Source organism: Syngnathus floridae, chromosome 1 (genome assembly GCF_059516105.1).
Source record: "Syngnathus floridae isolate MCC-2025c chromosome 1, RoL_Sflo_1.0, whole genome shotgun sequence".
In the NCBI taxonomy this organism is placed as follows: Eukaryota; Metazoa; Chordata; class Actinopteri; order Syngnathiformes; family Syngnathidae; genus Syngnathus; species Syngnathus floridae.
Window position 1 is genome coordinate 431,715 of NC_142413.1, and position 12,776 is coordinate 444,490.

Genomic DNA, 12,776 nt, shown 5'->3' on the forward strand with positions numbered 1-12,776 from the left:
ACATGTGTGACTTGGTCCCATCTCTGGTATGAAGCCCTAATCACGCCTCCAAAGGAAGCAAGTGGGAGCAGTAAAGCCATCCTAAAACACAAAGACGCTCCGCTCCGAAAGCAATGCGACAGTGAGCGCCCGGGCTCGGCCATTCAAATGGTCCCATCATGAGCAAGGTCTGCAGAAGCTGGATAACAATCCTGATCATTTGAATCAGGTGTGTTGCAGCAGGGAGACCTCACTCCAAACAAGTCAACAATGAATGTGTACAATTTTAATTCAAATGTTTTCTATATTGTGCTCCTGAGTTCATGTTGCTGATTACTTTGAATTGAATATTATTTATTGCTGTTATTTGATTTCATATGATGTATGTTTATTATTATTATTATTATTATTTTATTGTATTTCTTTTCACCATAAAATGGCCGTTGGTCAAGAATGTTTATAGTTTGAAAAATGATCACTTATTTTTTTATTTCACGCAAAGTGACGCACTTTGAATCTGTTCTGTTACAGATAAAAAAAAACAATGTTAATAATAAAGTGATTCTTGATTGTAAGTTGATCTTTCTTTTTTATTTATTTTGTGTTAGGTGAGGTGACTTGAGCGGAAGGAAGTCTTGGTGCGTTCCTTGGCCTCGTCGCCTCAACTTGTGGCTGCAACATAAACGGGAAGAAAAGAGCAGGTTGCCAATGGGTGCACTTCTAGAAAGCGTCACTCGCTGCTGCTGCTGCTGCCAAAAAGCAATTGGTGTCAAAAGTGGTCGGAAAGAGTCCTTGCGTGGAAGATCTTTGACATGCCTTGCACTCCTCCTTTTCTTTGTGCAGAATTTCCGACATACAGCGACAGACGGCCTCGGGGCCTCTGCGGAAATCCTCCAAAACCGACTCAAGTGGCCTGTGAAGCTCCAAGTCGTGTAGATCAACTACCGAGATTGCACGTGCGCTCAAACACGCAAGACGCATCCGGCTGTCCGAACACGCGTCCGGGCCGGCGTGACATTTGCTCGGCACACAATAGCCCATGTCCAAAACAAACGTGTGTTTATGTTAGGAAGCGGCTGTCTTTTGGCTGAGGGGCGACTGCTCCAAATCACAGGAAACACCTTCTCGGGCCACGCAGCCAGGCAGCCACGCAGCCATGCAGGCAGCCACGCAGCCACGCAGCCATGCAGGCAGCCACGCAGCCAGGCAGCCATGCAGGCAGCCACGCAGCCATGCAGGCAGCCACTGCCTGGCAGCCATGCAGGCAGCCACTGCCTGGCAGCCACTGCCTGGGAGCCACTGCCTGGCAGCCACTGCCTGGCAGCCACTGCCTGGCAGCCACGCAGGCAGGCGCAAGACGGCTCACCGTGGTCCTGGCCGCCTGACGACTTGATGGCAAGAAGCATGACGCCGTCTTTGGTGCTTTCCGGACGGCTCTGGAAGGATGCACTGCGTGCGCGCGCGCGCACACACACACACACACACACACACACGCACACACACTCAATTTGTTTGGGCTGACTTTGTAGCGACACGGGGCGGGGCGGGGCGGGCCAGCCTCGGCGCTTGCCGCTTACTTCTCTGTTCCGGTATCGCTGGTCTCTGTCGAAAGAAAGCCAGGCAAAAATGTCACGGCAAAGCTTCCATTTTGACCTCGGGCCACGTACCCGTGTGCTCGTGGATCTTTTTGCATTTGAACTTGAGGATGATGACGGCGGCGGCGGAGGCGGCCAGCAGGACGGGCACTACGATCCACCAAAGTCTTTTGTCACTGGCTGCCAAGAGAAAAGATAAGAGAGCAAAGTCACCCGGGCCACTTTGACGCAGGCGGATGGATGCCAATTTCTTACCTGCTCCTCTGACTTCTTTGTCAGCGCTGCCAACCTGAGGACCTTTCCGCAATCACAATCAAAATCCTCTTTTTCTTTTTTTTTTTGTAGCCATTTCACATACAGCCACCCAAAAAAAAAAACAAGAAAAAGCTAGAACTGATACTAAATAAGATCAAAATTGATGACATTCAACGACCAATTCAAAGCTATGATGACCCGGGTCGGATTTTGAAAAAGAGGGCTTGCCCACAAATTGAGCTCCGCTCAAACATTTTCTTGACAACGTTCTATGCGCTGGCACGATTTTCTCACGGTCTTCAGATGAATGACTATATGCACTATCTCGGGCGGGGTCTGCCATTTCGCCTCATCCTGTCACTAAAAATGACATCACGGTGCCTGCACAAATGATGCTGGGAGGGAAACAGCAAGAGTAGCAAGAAAAAAAAAAGAAAGAAAGAAAGAAAGAAAGAAAGAAAGAAAGAAAGAAAGAAAGAAAGAAAGAAAGAAAGAAAGAAAGAAAGAAAGAAAGAAAGAAAGAAAGAAAGACCAAAAAAAAAAAACCCACAGCTCTCACCGTGAGTCCCAACGCAATTGTACGCGACGGTACCGTTGTCGGTTTGCGGCGGGGCCGAGGTGGGCCCAGGTCCGATCGGAGGCCATGTAGTGGTGAGTTCCGTGCGCGTCCGGCGTGCCGTCGCCGTTCTCTCACCTTGAGGCCGCTCGGTGGTCACGTGCGTCGGGCGGCTGCTGCTGCTGCTGCTGCTGCTGCTGCTGCTGCTGGTGTTTGCCGCAGCTTCTGTCAACACAGGAAATAAAAGGGTGGAGCCACGGTCGCTAAGCAGGGTACTCTATCCAAAGATCTCACTTTTCTCGTCGGGCCCGGCGAGAGGGGTCGTCGTTGCTGCCGCCGCCGCCGCCGCCACTGTTGGGACTTTTCCTGCAGTGGAAAACATTGGCTGTCATGGCTCTTTTAATACTCCTCCTTGATACACTCACCGCTCTCTGCAGGTTTTGCCGTGCTTTGTGCCGGCGGCGCGACTGTGGCGGGCGCTCGGCTCATCACTAAGCGGCCCGTCGGCGCTCGGCCCGTCGGCGCTCGGCCCGTCGGCGCCCGGCCCGTCGGCGCCCGGCCCGTCGGCGCCGCTGCTCAAGGGTACAAAAGAGTCAGATCCACAAGGAGCTGTGTGTAGGCGCTGCAAACAATAGGGCCCGAATGATGTTCCTTTTGGTGCCGATTTGACGGATTGGAATTCCGCTAACCGACGAATCGGTCCGAGCAATCTTTTGTAAGAAGAACAGAATTCCTGGAGCAAAGAGCTGACGTGGCCGACTTCTCGTCCGAGTTGATGTGTTCACACGGTCAAAATCTGCCAACGGATTGCCAATTTGAAAAGAGCTTGCTTCTCCAATATCGACGGATGCGATCCCTCGGGCCCTAGTAAGCAACAATTGGATTGCATTCACCCCAGTGGCTTTCTGTCACCGCTTTGACCGTGGTCGGACTCTCCGCCCGCCGGTTCCCGCCAATGTCATCCGATGACACTTTGAGGCGTGGGTCATGAGCAGGAAAACAGCGTTAGAACAGCAAGTGTCCCGGTCGCGCCGACGCAAACGGTGCCTCGACGCGGGGAAAAAAAAACACACACGCAACTGTCCTGACAGGCATTGACTCTTGATCATCTCCGAGGAATGCCGACTCCGCCCGCAATCAAAATTAGGGCCTGCGCGCGTTATCAAGAGTGAGGCTTCTTCACACACACACACACACACACACTTGTTGAACTCTTGTTTTGGATGTTGAACTCTTTGTGTTGTGGCACATAGAGCCAGCCGCTTACTCGCCCACGACTTGCCTGGTACTTTGGCAACACTACAATACTGAGGAGCTGAGACGATCTACTACGTATCTCCGTCAAACATCGCTCCGTCCGTCCGTCCGTCCGTCCCTCGAGGTCTCATTTGTGCTTTGCGTCTGCTTTGATGGCGTCAACTCAACATGACTGATATGAGAGTCATCAAAATTGTTGGCTGACTGACAAGATAGCTCGGAAACCATCCCTCAAAACGGAAGCGGTCTTAACCGATGCTACTCCTGGTTGACAAATTGACACTGGGCATACGTATATTGCTGATCCTCTCCTATATACAGTGCACCCCAAGAGCAGCATGATACAAGATTGAATTGTACATATATTCTATTTCATTATGTCGAGGTTGGATGTTGTCAGAGAGCGCAGCTCAATATAAAAATTATTGCCCAAAAACATTTTACACTAAAGTCCCAAAGATCATCGTCTCTCACACACACACACACACACACACACACACACACACACACACACACACACACATCTGGGTGTGGTGAAATTTGTCCTCTGCATTGAAGCCATCCCTCCCCATGTGATTTTGCTCCATCCCCTGGGGGAGAGGGGAGCAGTGAGCAGCAGCGGTGCTTGGGAATCATTTGGTTATCTAATTGTGTCAAATAGATTTTAGAGGTGTATTCATATATATATATATATATATATATATATATATATATATATATATATATATATATATATATATATATATATATATATATATATATATATCTTTCTATATATATACACACACATACATATGTTTATATATATATATATATAGTACATACATATATATGTATACATATATATTTATCAGTAGATATATATATATATAGTACATACATATATACAATAACATACATACATAACTATATATACATACATATTTATATATATATATATATATATATATATATATATATATATATATGGATATATATGTGTATATACAATAATATACATACACATCATCAAGTATATTTTTTACACAATTGGTGTAAAATGATTTTTGGTAATCATTTTTCAATCCGTAACTCCACTGTGGTCGAGACATTCGCTTGATGCGCTGGGAAAAAAAAAAGAATTCAGCCAATTCACTTACCTGCCATGAAGATGTGCACTGATGCTAGCAGCAGGAGGACACAAACCCTGATGCTCTTCATGGCGACTTTGTGCCTGAGTGTGAGCCACGCTGAGTTGCACAAGGGGACAAAGAGAGCGAGAGAAAAGAAAAAAAAAAAGCGGCCCTCAACCCGGGGCGCGCCACTGGTCCTGCTTATTTTGGCACTTCCTTCCTCCCTTCCTCTCTGACGTTGATGCAAAGCTGAGTGGGAGCAACGGCCGGGTGGGACACAAAAAGTGCAATTTTGGGAGAGTTGAGCTGTTCTATACTGTTCAGGTCCAAGGTGACACAGACAACAATCAAAATAGCATTTTTTTTTCCTCTATCGGTTTGTTTTCATTAGCGTGCACGCACGCACACGCGCACACACACGTGCTCGCGCGCGCGCGCACACACACACACACACACACACACACACACATACACACACACACACACACAGTGTATCAAAACGCCTTTCGTCTGCGTCCATACGCACGCACACGCAGCGCTATGCGTGACGACAGAGGTTCAAGGTTCCAAGTCACACATACGCTCGCTCGCTCGCTTGCTCGCTCACGTTCACAGCCACGCATTTCAACGCACAGGACAAAGAGCGGCGGGAGCATTGGTGTCAAAGTGAAGGCCAGACACGGCCCGCCGAGACAAAATTTGCATCGACTTTGTGTCACGCCTACAATGACAAATGTCTCCGCTTTTTTCAAATGTTGAAACGGTTTTGATTTAATTTGCTGGTAATTGATCCGTTTGTTGCGCAGCCTATACTGTTTCGAATGCAAGACGTCATAACGGCCCTCCGAGGGAAACTACGACTACGATGCGGCCCGCCACACCGTGGGCGGTGTCTAACGCTTTTGAAAGTGCGTCGAACACGTCTAATTTGTGGGCTTTCCTAAATCGAGCGCTCTTCAAAAGAACCCATCCTAAGAGTCTCGGACCAATCAGAGGTCCTGCATTCGTCCGGCGCACTGTGACGTCACTCAGGCTGCGTTCACGCGGAATTTTTTCACCTCGCAATCTTGTTCTGAAAGTTACTTCAGCATTTTTAATGGCGTATATCAGGCAGGGGTGGGCAATCGCGGTCCTCTTCGAGGGCCGCCCGGTGCTGTCCTGCATGTTTTCTAGGTAGGTCTCCCTGCTGCAACACGCCTGATTCAGATGATCAGGATGGTGATCCCGCTTCTGCAGACCTTGCTCATGATCGGACCATTTGAATCAGGTGTGTTGCTACAGGGTGACATAGATAACATGCAGGACACCGGCCGGCCCACCTCCGGGGGCCCTCGAGGACCGCAATTGCCCACCCCTGGCGTATATCATCACTGTGGCAAAGTGGCTTGCAAACCTGGGCAATGGCCATGTTTGGAATCATTCACTCGTTACCCATTCTGTAACCATTATGTTGGGCTTCATCTTTTTTCTTTTCTTTTTTTTACTACTTTGTTTTGTGCCATCCCTTCAAAATTCGGAAAACAAATTAGGCAAGCGGCTAATTGCGTCATTGCTGTCGCATCACGCTTGGCTTGGCGGACCTTTCGTTAAAGATGTTTGTAAAAAAACAAATGAGGCAAGCGGCTAATTGCGTCATTGCTGTCGCATCACGCTTGGCGGACCTTTCGTTAAAGATGTCAGTAAAAAAACAAAAATTGACACGCCATTTGTACTTCACAAAATAGATTAGAGGCAAAGCACAAGCTCCTTCCTGACCTCGACTCATTCCAAGTGGCGCAAACGACAAAGGCTGTCTGACGTCACTGACCCTCCCGCATGCGCATGAACGCGTCGCCGCTAAGCATTGTGGGAGTTCATGCCGGTGCCGAGCTTTTGGAGGAAACTGCCAAGATGATGGTGAGGCCGCTTTCCGACGTACAATCCGCGTGCATCGCAGTGTTTGGCGGCTGGCTTCACGCTCGAAAAGAAGCCGAGATGGAGCACAATACGCTTCCTATTAGCGGGGAGCCAATATTTCTGCGGATGACGACGCGAAACGCCCGAAAATGGCCTTAGCATCGGAAGGCTAACTGTCAATGGGCGTGATGGCTACGAGGCGTCCCGTGATGACAATAAGGCAGGCGAGATACAATGAAACGATCGGAAGTGAAATGCCAACCGCAGTGGATCACTTGGGAAGTAGGTCGTGGGTGGCACAAGAGTCGAGTCTTGCACATGGGCTTCTTGGCTTAGCCGCTAGCGCCATTGTTGGGATGACGAGAAGCAGAGGAGGATTAGCACCAAGCGAGCGGAGCAACCCGCAAAGAAAAGACGTCATTCAATAGGCTCTTGGATACTGGCAGCCCGAGAACGGAGACACACAAAGAAAGAATGACTGACTGACTGACTGACTGACTGACTGACGCGCAGTTTGATCCCATTGTTCTGTGTCCACAGCCCACACCGGTGATCTTGCTGAAGGAGGGGACAGACACTTCTCAGGGAATCCCCCAGCTCATCAGTAACATCAATGCTTGCCAGGTCTGCGCATCTCCTGCCTTCAGCTTGCGAGCGAGCGAGCCTTGGACTGAAGGAAGCGCTCGCGCCTCTCTCTCTGCGTGCGTCTCTTAGGTCATATCTGAGGCTGTGCGGACAACCCTGGGGCCCAGAGGGATGGACAAACTCATGGTCGACAGTAGAGGTGAGTCGGCCGGCGAGGGAACGGCCTCGGCGCCGAGCCGAGCCGAAGGGAAGGGCGTCGTGGCGCCTAACCCTAACCCTGCCTCTAAAGGAAGCTCTCTGCTGTCCAGGTAAAGCCACCATCTCCAACGACGGGGCCACCATCCTGAAGCTGCTGGACGTGGTCCACCCCGCAGCCAAGACCCTGGTGGACATTGCCCGCTCTCAGGACGCCGAGGTCATGTTTCTATCCACAGTGGTGACGAGGGTTGCACAATTCCAGACCCGACGGGCTTTAGGCTAACCCAAATGTCGATGTTTGATGAAACGAAGCTCGCGGTTAACTCCAGTTGCCGTCGTCTTCTCAACCCTGGCGTGGAAATTGCCGAGCCGAGAAGCCAGGATGGGGTCGCTTCCTTCCCCGGTTGAAAATGTCTCTTTGTACCTGGACTCAGGTCGGGGACGGCACCACCTCGGTCACGCTCCTGGCCGCCGAGTTCCTGAAGCAGCTGAAGCCCTACGTGGAGGAGGGGCTCCACCCTCAGACCATCATCCGAGCGTTCCGCACCGCCACCAATCTGGCTGTGGACAAGATCAAGGAGATCGCCGTTCCCGTCAAGAAAGACGACAAGCGGTGAGCATTTGCCCGTCCTGCAAGTTGTGCTCCAAAGCTCTTTCTTACCTCTGTGGCGGCGGCGGCGGTGCTCTCCTCAGGGAGCAGCGACAGTTGCTGGAGAAGTGCGCAGCCACGGCGCTCAACTCCAAGCTGATTGCCGGGCAAAAGGAGTTCTTCTCCAAGATGGTGGTGGACGCCGTCATGTCCCTGGACGAACTGCTGTCCCTCAAGATGATTGGCATCAAGAAGGTCCAGGGAGGGGGTCTGGAGGTGGGTGTTCTTTCCTTTCCTCCATCAGAGCACCACTTTTGACTTTGGTGTCGTGCGTGCGCCCCGCTCCGCCCCAAACTCAGGATTCCCAGTTGATTTCCGGGGTGGCCTTCAAGAAGACCTTCTCCTACGCCGGCTTCGAGATGCAGCCCAAGTGCTACGAGAATCCCAAGATCGCGCTGCTCAACGTCGAGCTGGAGCTGAAGGCCGAGAAGGACAACGCCGAGGTTCGGGTGAAGTCGGTGGAGGTACGCGAGCAGACTTTGGCGCCGGAGTCCGCTTCCGTCCTTCACCCCTTTTGCCTCGCGTCCGCAGGACTACCAAGCCATCGTGGACGCCGAGTGGAACATCCTTTACGACAAGCTGGAGAAGATCCACCGGTCGGGAGCCAAAGTGGTTCTGTCCAAGTTGCCCATCGGCGACGTGGCCACCCAGTACTTTGCCGACAGAGACCTGTTCTGTGCCGGGAGGGTCCAGGAGGAAGACTTGAAGAGGACCATGATGGTAGGACAGAGAGCAGAACTCTGACAGCGGTTCCCCTCCGCAAACGTAGCGTCGCAACCTTTCCGGGTGAAAATATTTGCGGGGGTATCTCGCGTTCCATCTCAGATCTGGGCCCGTTCAGTTGGATTGGAAATATGTCATTGCAAATTGGGCCGTGTGACGCGAGCCAGAGTTTTTGACGCCAGCGGAGGGAGGGCTGCTCCATCGCTAATGGCGAGCTGTCGTGTGATACCCAGGCCTGCGGGGGCTCCATCCAGACGTCGGTGGGCAATCTGACAGATGACGTCTTGGGCCAGTGCGAGCTCTTCGAGGAGGTCCAAATCGGCGGAGAAAGGTTAGCAGCGTCTCGGGCCGCTTGGGTCCCGTGGTTGAAACCGACCATCGCCCATCTCTGGCCTGGCGTAGGTACAACTTGTTCAAGGGCTGCCCCAAGGCCAAGACGTGCACCATCATCCTGCGAGGCGGAGCCGAGCAGTTCACCGAGGAGACGGAGCGCTCGCTGCACGACGCCATCATGATCGTGCGGAGAGCCATCAAGGTCGGCCCGACGGCCAAAGCTCTTCCCTTCCCGCCGTGAATATTTGACCGCGGCGCTCGCTCCTCTTTTGCAGAACGACTCGGTGGTTGCGGGCGGAGGAGCCGTGGAGATGGAGCTGTCCAAGTACCTGCGCTGTTATTCCAGAAGCATCCCGGGGAAGCAGCAGCTGCTGATCGGCGCCTACGCCAAGGCCCTGGAGATCATCCCCAGACAGCTGTGCGACAACGCCGGCTTTGATGCCACCAACATCCTCAACAAGCTGCGTGCCAAACACGCTCAGGTAGGACGCTACGTGGAATTGGGCCACCCTGAGCGGCGCTAACCCTTACCTCCCCACCGCGGCGGCGCAGGGCGGCATGTGGTACGGCGTGGACATCAACAACGAGGACATCGCCGATAACTTTGCCGCCTGCGTGTGGGAGCCGTCCGTCGTCCGCATCAACGCGCTGACCGCAGCCTCCGAGGCGGCCTGCCTCATCCTGTCTGTCGACGAGACCATCAAGAACCCGCGCCGCGCTGTCGACGGGCCCCCGGGTGGCGGGAGGGGCCGCGGAAGACCTCATGCACACTAAGGACGACCGCCACCCACATTTGATTTCCATTGCCGCAAACACGCACGGTGTTCTTCATTCGCAGCGGTTTTCTTGGACATTTCATTTTGGCGCCGCCGTTTGACCCAGCGCATCTTGGCGAGCGGTGTGCCTCGACGAGCCACGGTGTACACGGCGGGCATTCTCGCCTCCTCTTCCGCGTTGTGTAAGCGTTTGGTGTGATCGCTAACATCCAATAAAAGCACTGAAAGCAGGTCAAATTGACACTTTCATTGGCTCCTTCTTTGAAACACAACTAATCCACCGCTGAAGTCAACTTTGGCGTGTCGCGGATGCGCCAGGCCGGCCGGCCGACTAAGCCGGCCCGCAGTGCCGCAAAGCAAAGCAAAACAAAACACGCTTGGAAAGTCCGGCTCACTATCAAGCTCTATTCTCTCTGTTTATTGCTGAAATTCCGTATGCCAGAACGTCATTGTTCTCGCCGTGAGAGGTCTACAGTATCTGATCAAAACGGAATGCCATCAAAACCATAACGTACCTACCTACCAACCAACCGACGGGCGACATCCACCGGCACGCAATTTGTGCTGCCGCTTTTTGTGTGCGGGCGCCAAAGAACTTTGACGTGAGGGGAGGGGCTTCATTGAGAGAGAGAGAGAGAGAGAGATTTACTGATTATTCTGCCCGGTTCGTCGCTGCTTGTGACCCGAGCAAACACGCACTACTCGCACTCGCTTGACAATACTGCCAACTTGTTAAGATGACTGGCAAGCCAAAGGCTCTTTGACTCAAGGGCTCGCTCGATTTTGTCATTTCATTTTCACCCGTGTATTCTTTCAATGACACAACTATTGGTGTTTCAACACCAACGCAGCTTGTGTAGGTACTTTCGCCACGTTTGTCCGTTAAAAAACACATACTACAAAAAAATACGACAGTACATATGAATGGTTTAATGTCCTCGTTATTTTCATTCCATCATTTGCAGCCAATTGTCATGCGGATGATTGCCTTTTTGTGAACTCAACTGCCCTTGATCACGTGTGTTGGTGCGTTGATTTCACGTTTGCTCAAGGACAACCAAACGACATCTTATCCCGAACGCGATTGGTCAGAAGCATATTTGTCCCGCCTCTTGTAACACGCGATTGGTTAGCCTGTACGACGTCGGCCATCAGCTACCGAGCGTACGTCCTGTCCAGAGGAAGCTTCTCGCTGACCGAATCAAGACAGAAAATGGCCAACATGTGCATACGGAGCCTCTCATTCGGAGCTTTGCGCCACGTTGTGAGGTTAGTGACTGATTCCGACTTGACTTTAAAAGTACGTCGGCGTGTTCGGTGCGTGTAAACGTTAGCCACGCGAGAGAGCGTGACGTTATGAGTGAACACGGGCTTAGATAGGAAAGGAATTACCTGGAGATGCCGCCGAGATGACTGCTGGGACTTGAAGAAATGGACTTGATCGTTCATTCGTTCGCGAAGGGTAGTTATGGAACACGACTCGGTCGCGTCGCCGATGACGTCATCGGTGTCGCGTGCTTACGTCATCCGGCTGACCTTCCTTAATACACAGGGTTAAGGTCAGTTAGGCAAGTAGTATTGTTTTTTGTGTGTGGGGGGGGGGTGTTTGACGAGAACGGAAGTAAGAAAGCACAGTGGCAACAGTACATCATGGGCAATGAAGTTACAGGTCTGCTATTTCTTTGCGTGTTCCCAGAGCATCCCCGCGGCGGTTATGCACAGCCACTCAGCAGAAGAACGGACACGGCTCAGAGGAGGAGGAGACCGCCGAGCAGAGCGCGACGGAGAAGGTCCTGGCCGAGAAGACGCGGTTGGAGGAGCAGCTCAAGGAGATGACCGTAAGTCCCATGCCGTCACCTCCTCAAAAAGCCTTACCCGAGCGAGCGACCGCTCCGCAGGACAAATACAAACGAGCCTTGGCGGACATGGAGAACCTGCGGACAAGAAGTCAGAGGATGATTCAGGAAGCTAAACTATACGGTGAAGACGACGCGAGCGAAACACTCTACTGACGTGTGGCTGCGGCGGCGTATTCGATATTTTGCCATTTGTTGCGTCGTCAGGTATCCAGGGCTTCTGCGAAGACCTGCTGGAGGTCGCCGACATTTTGGAGAAGGCCAAGGAAAGCGTGCCAGCGGAGGAAGTGAGCAGCCGGAACCCTCACCTGAAGAACCTCTACGATGGCCTGGTGATGACGGAGGTCCAGATCCAGAAGGTGTTCGCCAAGCACAGCCTGGTCAGGCTCAACCCGTACGGCCACAAGTTCGACCCGTACGAGCACGAGGCGCTCTTCCACGCCCCCGCCGAGGGCAAGGAGCCCGGCACCGTCACCGCCGTGACCAAAGTGGGCTACAAGCTTCACGGGCGCACCCTCAGGCCGGCGTTGGTCGGCGTGGCCAAAGCCTCCTAAGAAAGCCGAGGACCACGTGGACATTTGGCGCGCTTGCTGTCACCCGACAGCATTGAATAGAGCGACCAAACGTTGACCTCGGTCTCGTCTTTGGAGTTATTATAATGAGTTGGCGGGGCCACGCAAGACTATTTTTTTTTTTTGCTCAGGGGTTGTTAACGTTCTCAAAGACATTTGCAGAGGTTCCAAATTTGTCAGCGACAAGAAGAACCCTTTTGCAGTCTTTGCAACCTTTTGTGAACCCTGACGAAATTCAACATTGGCGAAAAGGTGCAAGAAGATGCCCCTCAGTGAGCGATCATCACCTGAAACACAAAACACAGTTGCAAGGCACGTTTCCAACAACTTTGCCTTTTGCATGCCCCTGCCAGCTTATCATGGAATATCCATAGAGGTGCTAACAACTGGCGCCAATAACCCTGAACGCAAATAAATGGTCGAACACATCGCGA

The 12,776-nt window shown here is 52.1% G+C and overlaps 3 protein-coding genes across 13 annotated transcripts; 2 read left to right on the forward strand and 1 right to left on the reverse strand.

Moving 5' to 3' along the window:
- Positions 1-541: 541 nt before the first annotated feature.
- On the reverse strand, positions 542-11,475 carry LOC148403093 (uncharacterized). Of its 11 annotated transcripts, none has more exons than XR_015862207.1 (8): positions 4,782-10,425; positions 2,811-2,957; positions 2,680-2,751; positions 2,389-2,610; positions 1,647-1,871; positions 1,557-1,581; positions 796-1,428; positions 542-651 (listed from the first exon to the last, which is right to left on the reverse strand). XR_015862207.1 is itself a non-coding variant. In XM_088394807.1 (8 exons), exons 2-8 carry the CDS (start codon positions 10,456-10,458, stop codon positions 942-944), a joined length of 1,203 nt encoding a protein of 400 aa, XP_088250933.1. In that variant the 5' UTR covers positions 10,459-10,529; positions 11,307-11,475; the 3' UTR covers positions 542-941. The 11 variants fall into 11 exon arrangements, 9 of the variants coding, with proteins under 9 accessions (XP_088250933.1, XP_088251144.1, XP_088251069.1 ...); XM_088394807.1 differs by lacking the exon at positions 4,782-10,425 and adding exons at positions 10,434-10,529; positions 11,307-11,475 and having other exon boundaries at positions 542-1,428; XM_088395018.1 differs by having other exon boundaries at positions 542-1,428; positions 1,647-1,754; positions 1,830-1,871; positions 2,422-2,610.
- cct7 (chaperonin containing TCP1, subunit 7 (eta)) lies at positions 6,500-10,155 on the forward strand. Its single transcript, XM_088394465.1, has 12 exons — positions 6,500-6,650; positions 7,191-7,274; positions 7,365-7,434; positions 7,544-7,650; positions 7,868-8,046; positions 8,127-8,298; positions 8,382-8,546; positions 8,614-8,802; positions 9,039-9,136; positions 9,208-9,340; positions 9,414-9,620; positions 9,691-10,155. Exons 1-12 carry the CDS (start codon positions 6,570-6,572, stop codon positions 9,910-9,912), a joined length of 1,707 nt encoding a protein of 568 aa, XP_088250591.1. The 5' UTR covers positions 6,500-6,569; the 3' UTR covers positions 9,913-10,155.
- Positions 11,025-12,770, forward strand: grpel1 (GrpE-like 1, mitochondrial). Its single transcript, XM_088395579.1, has 4 exons — positions 11,025-11,183; positions 11,611-11,752; positions 11,813-11,894; positions 11,978-12,770. The coding sequence occupies exons 1-4, from the start codon at positions 11,128-11,130 to the stop codon at positions 12,322-12,324; spliced, it is 627 nt and encodes a 208-aa protein (XP_088251705.1). The 5' UTR covers positions 11,025-11,127; the 3' UTR covers positions 12,325-12,770.
- The last annotated feature ends 6 nt before the right edge of the window (positions 12,771-12,776 follow it).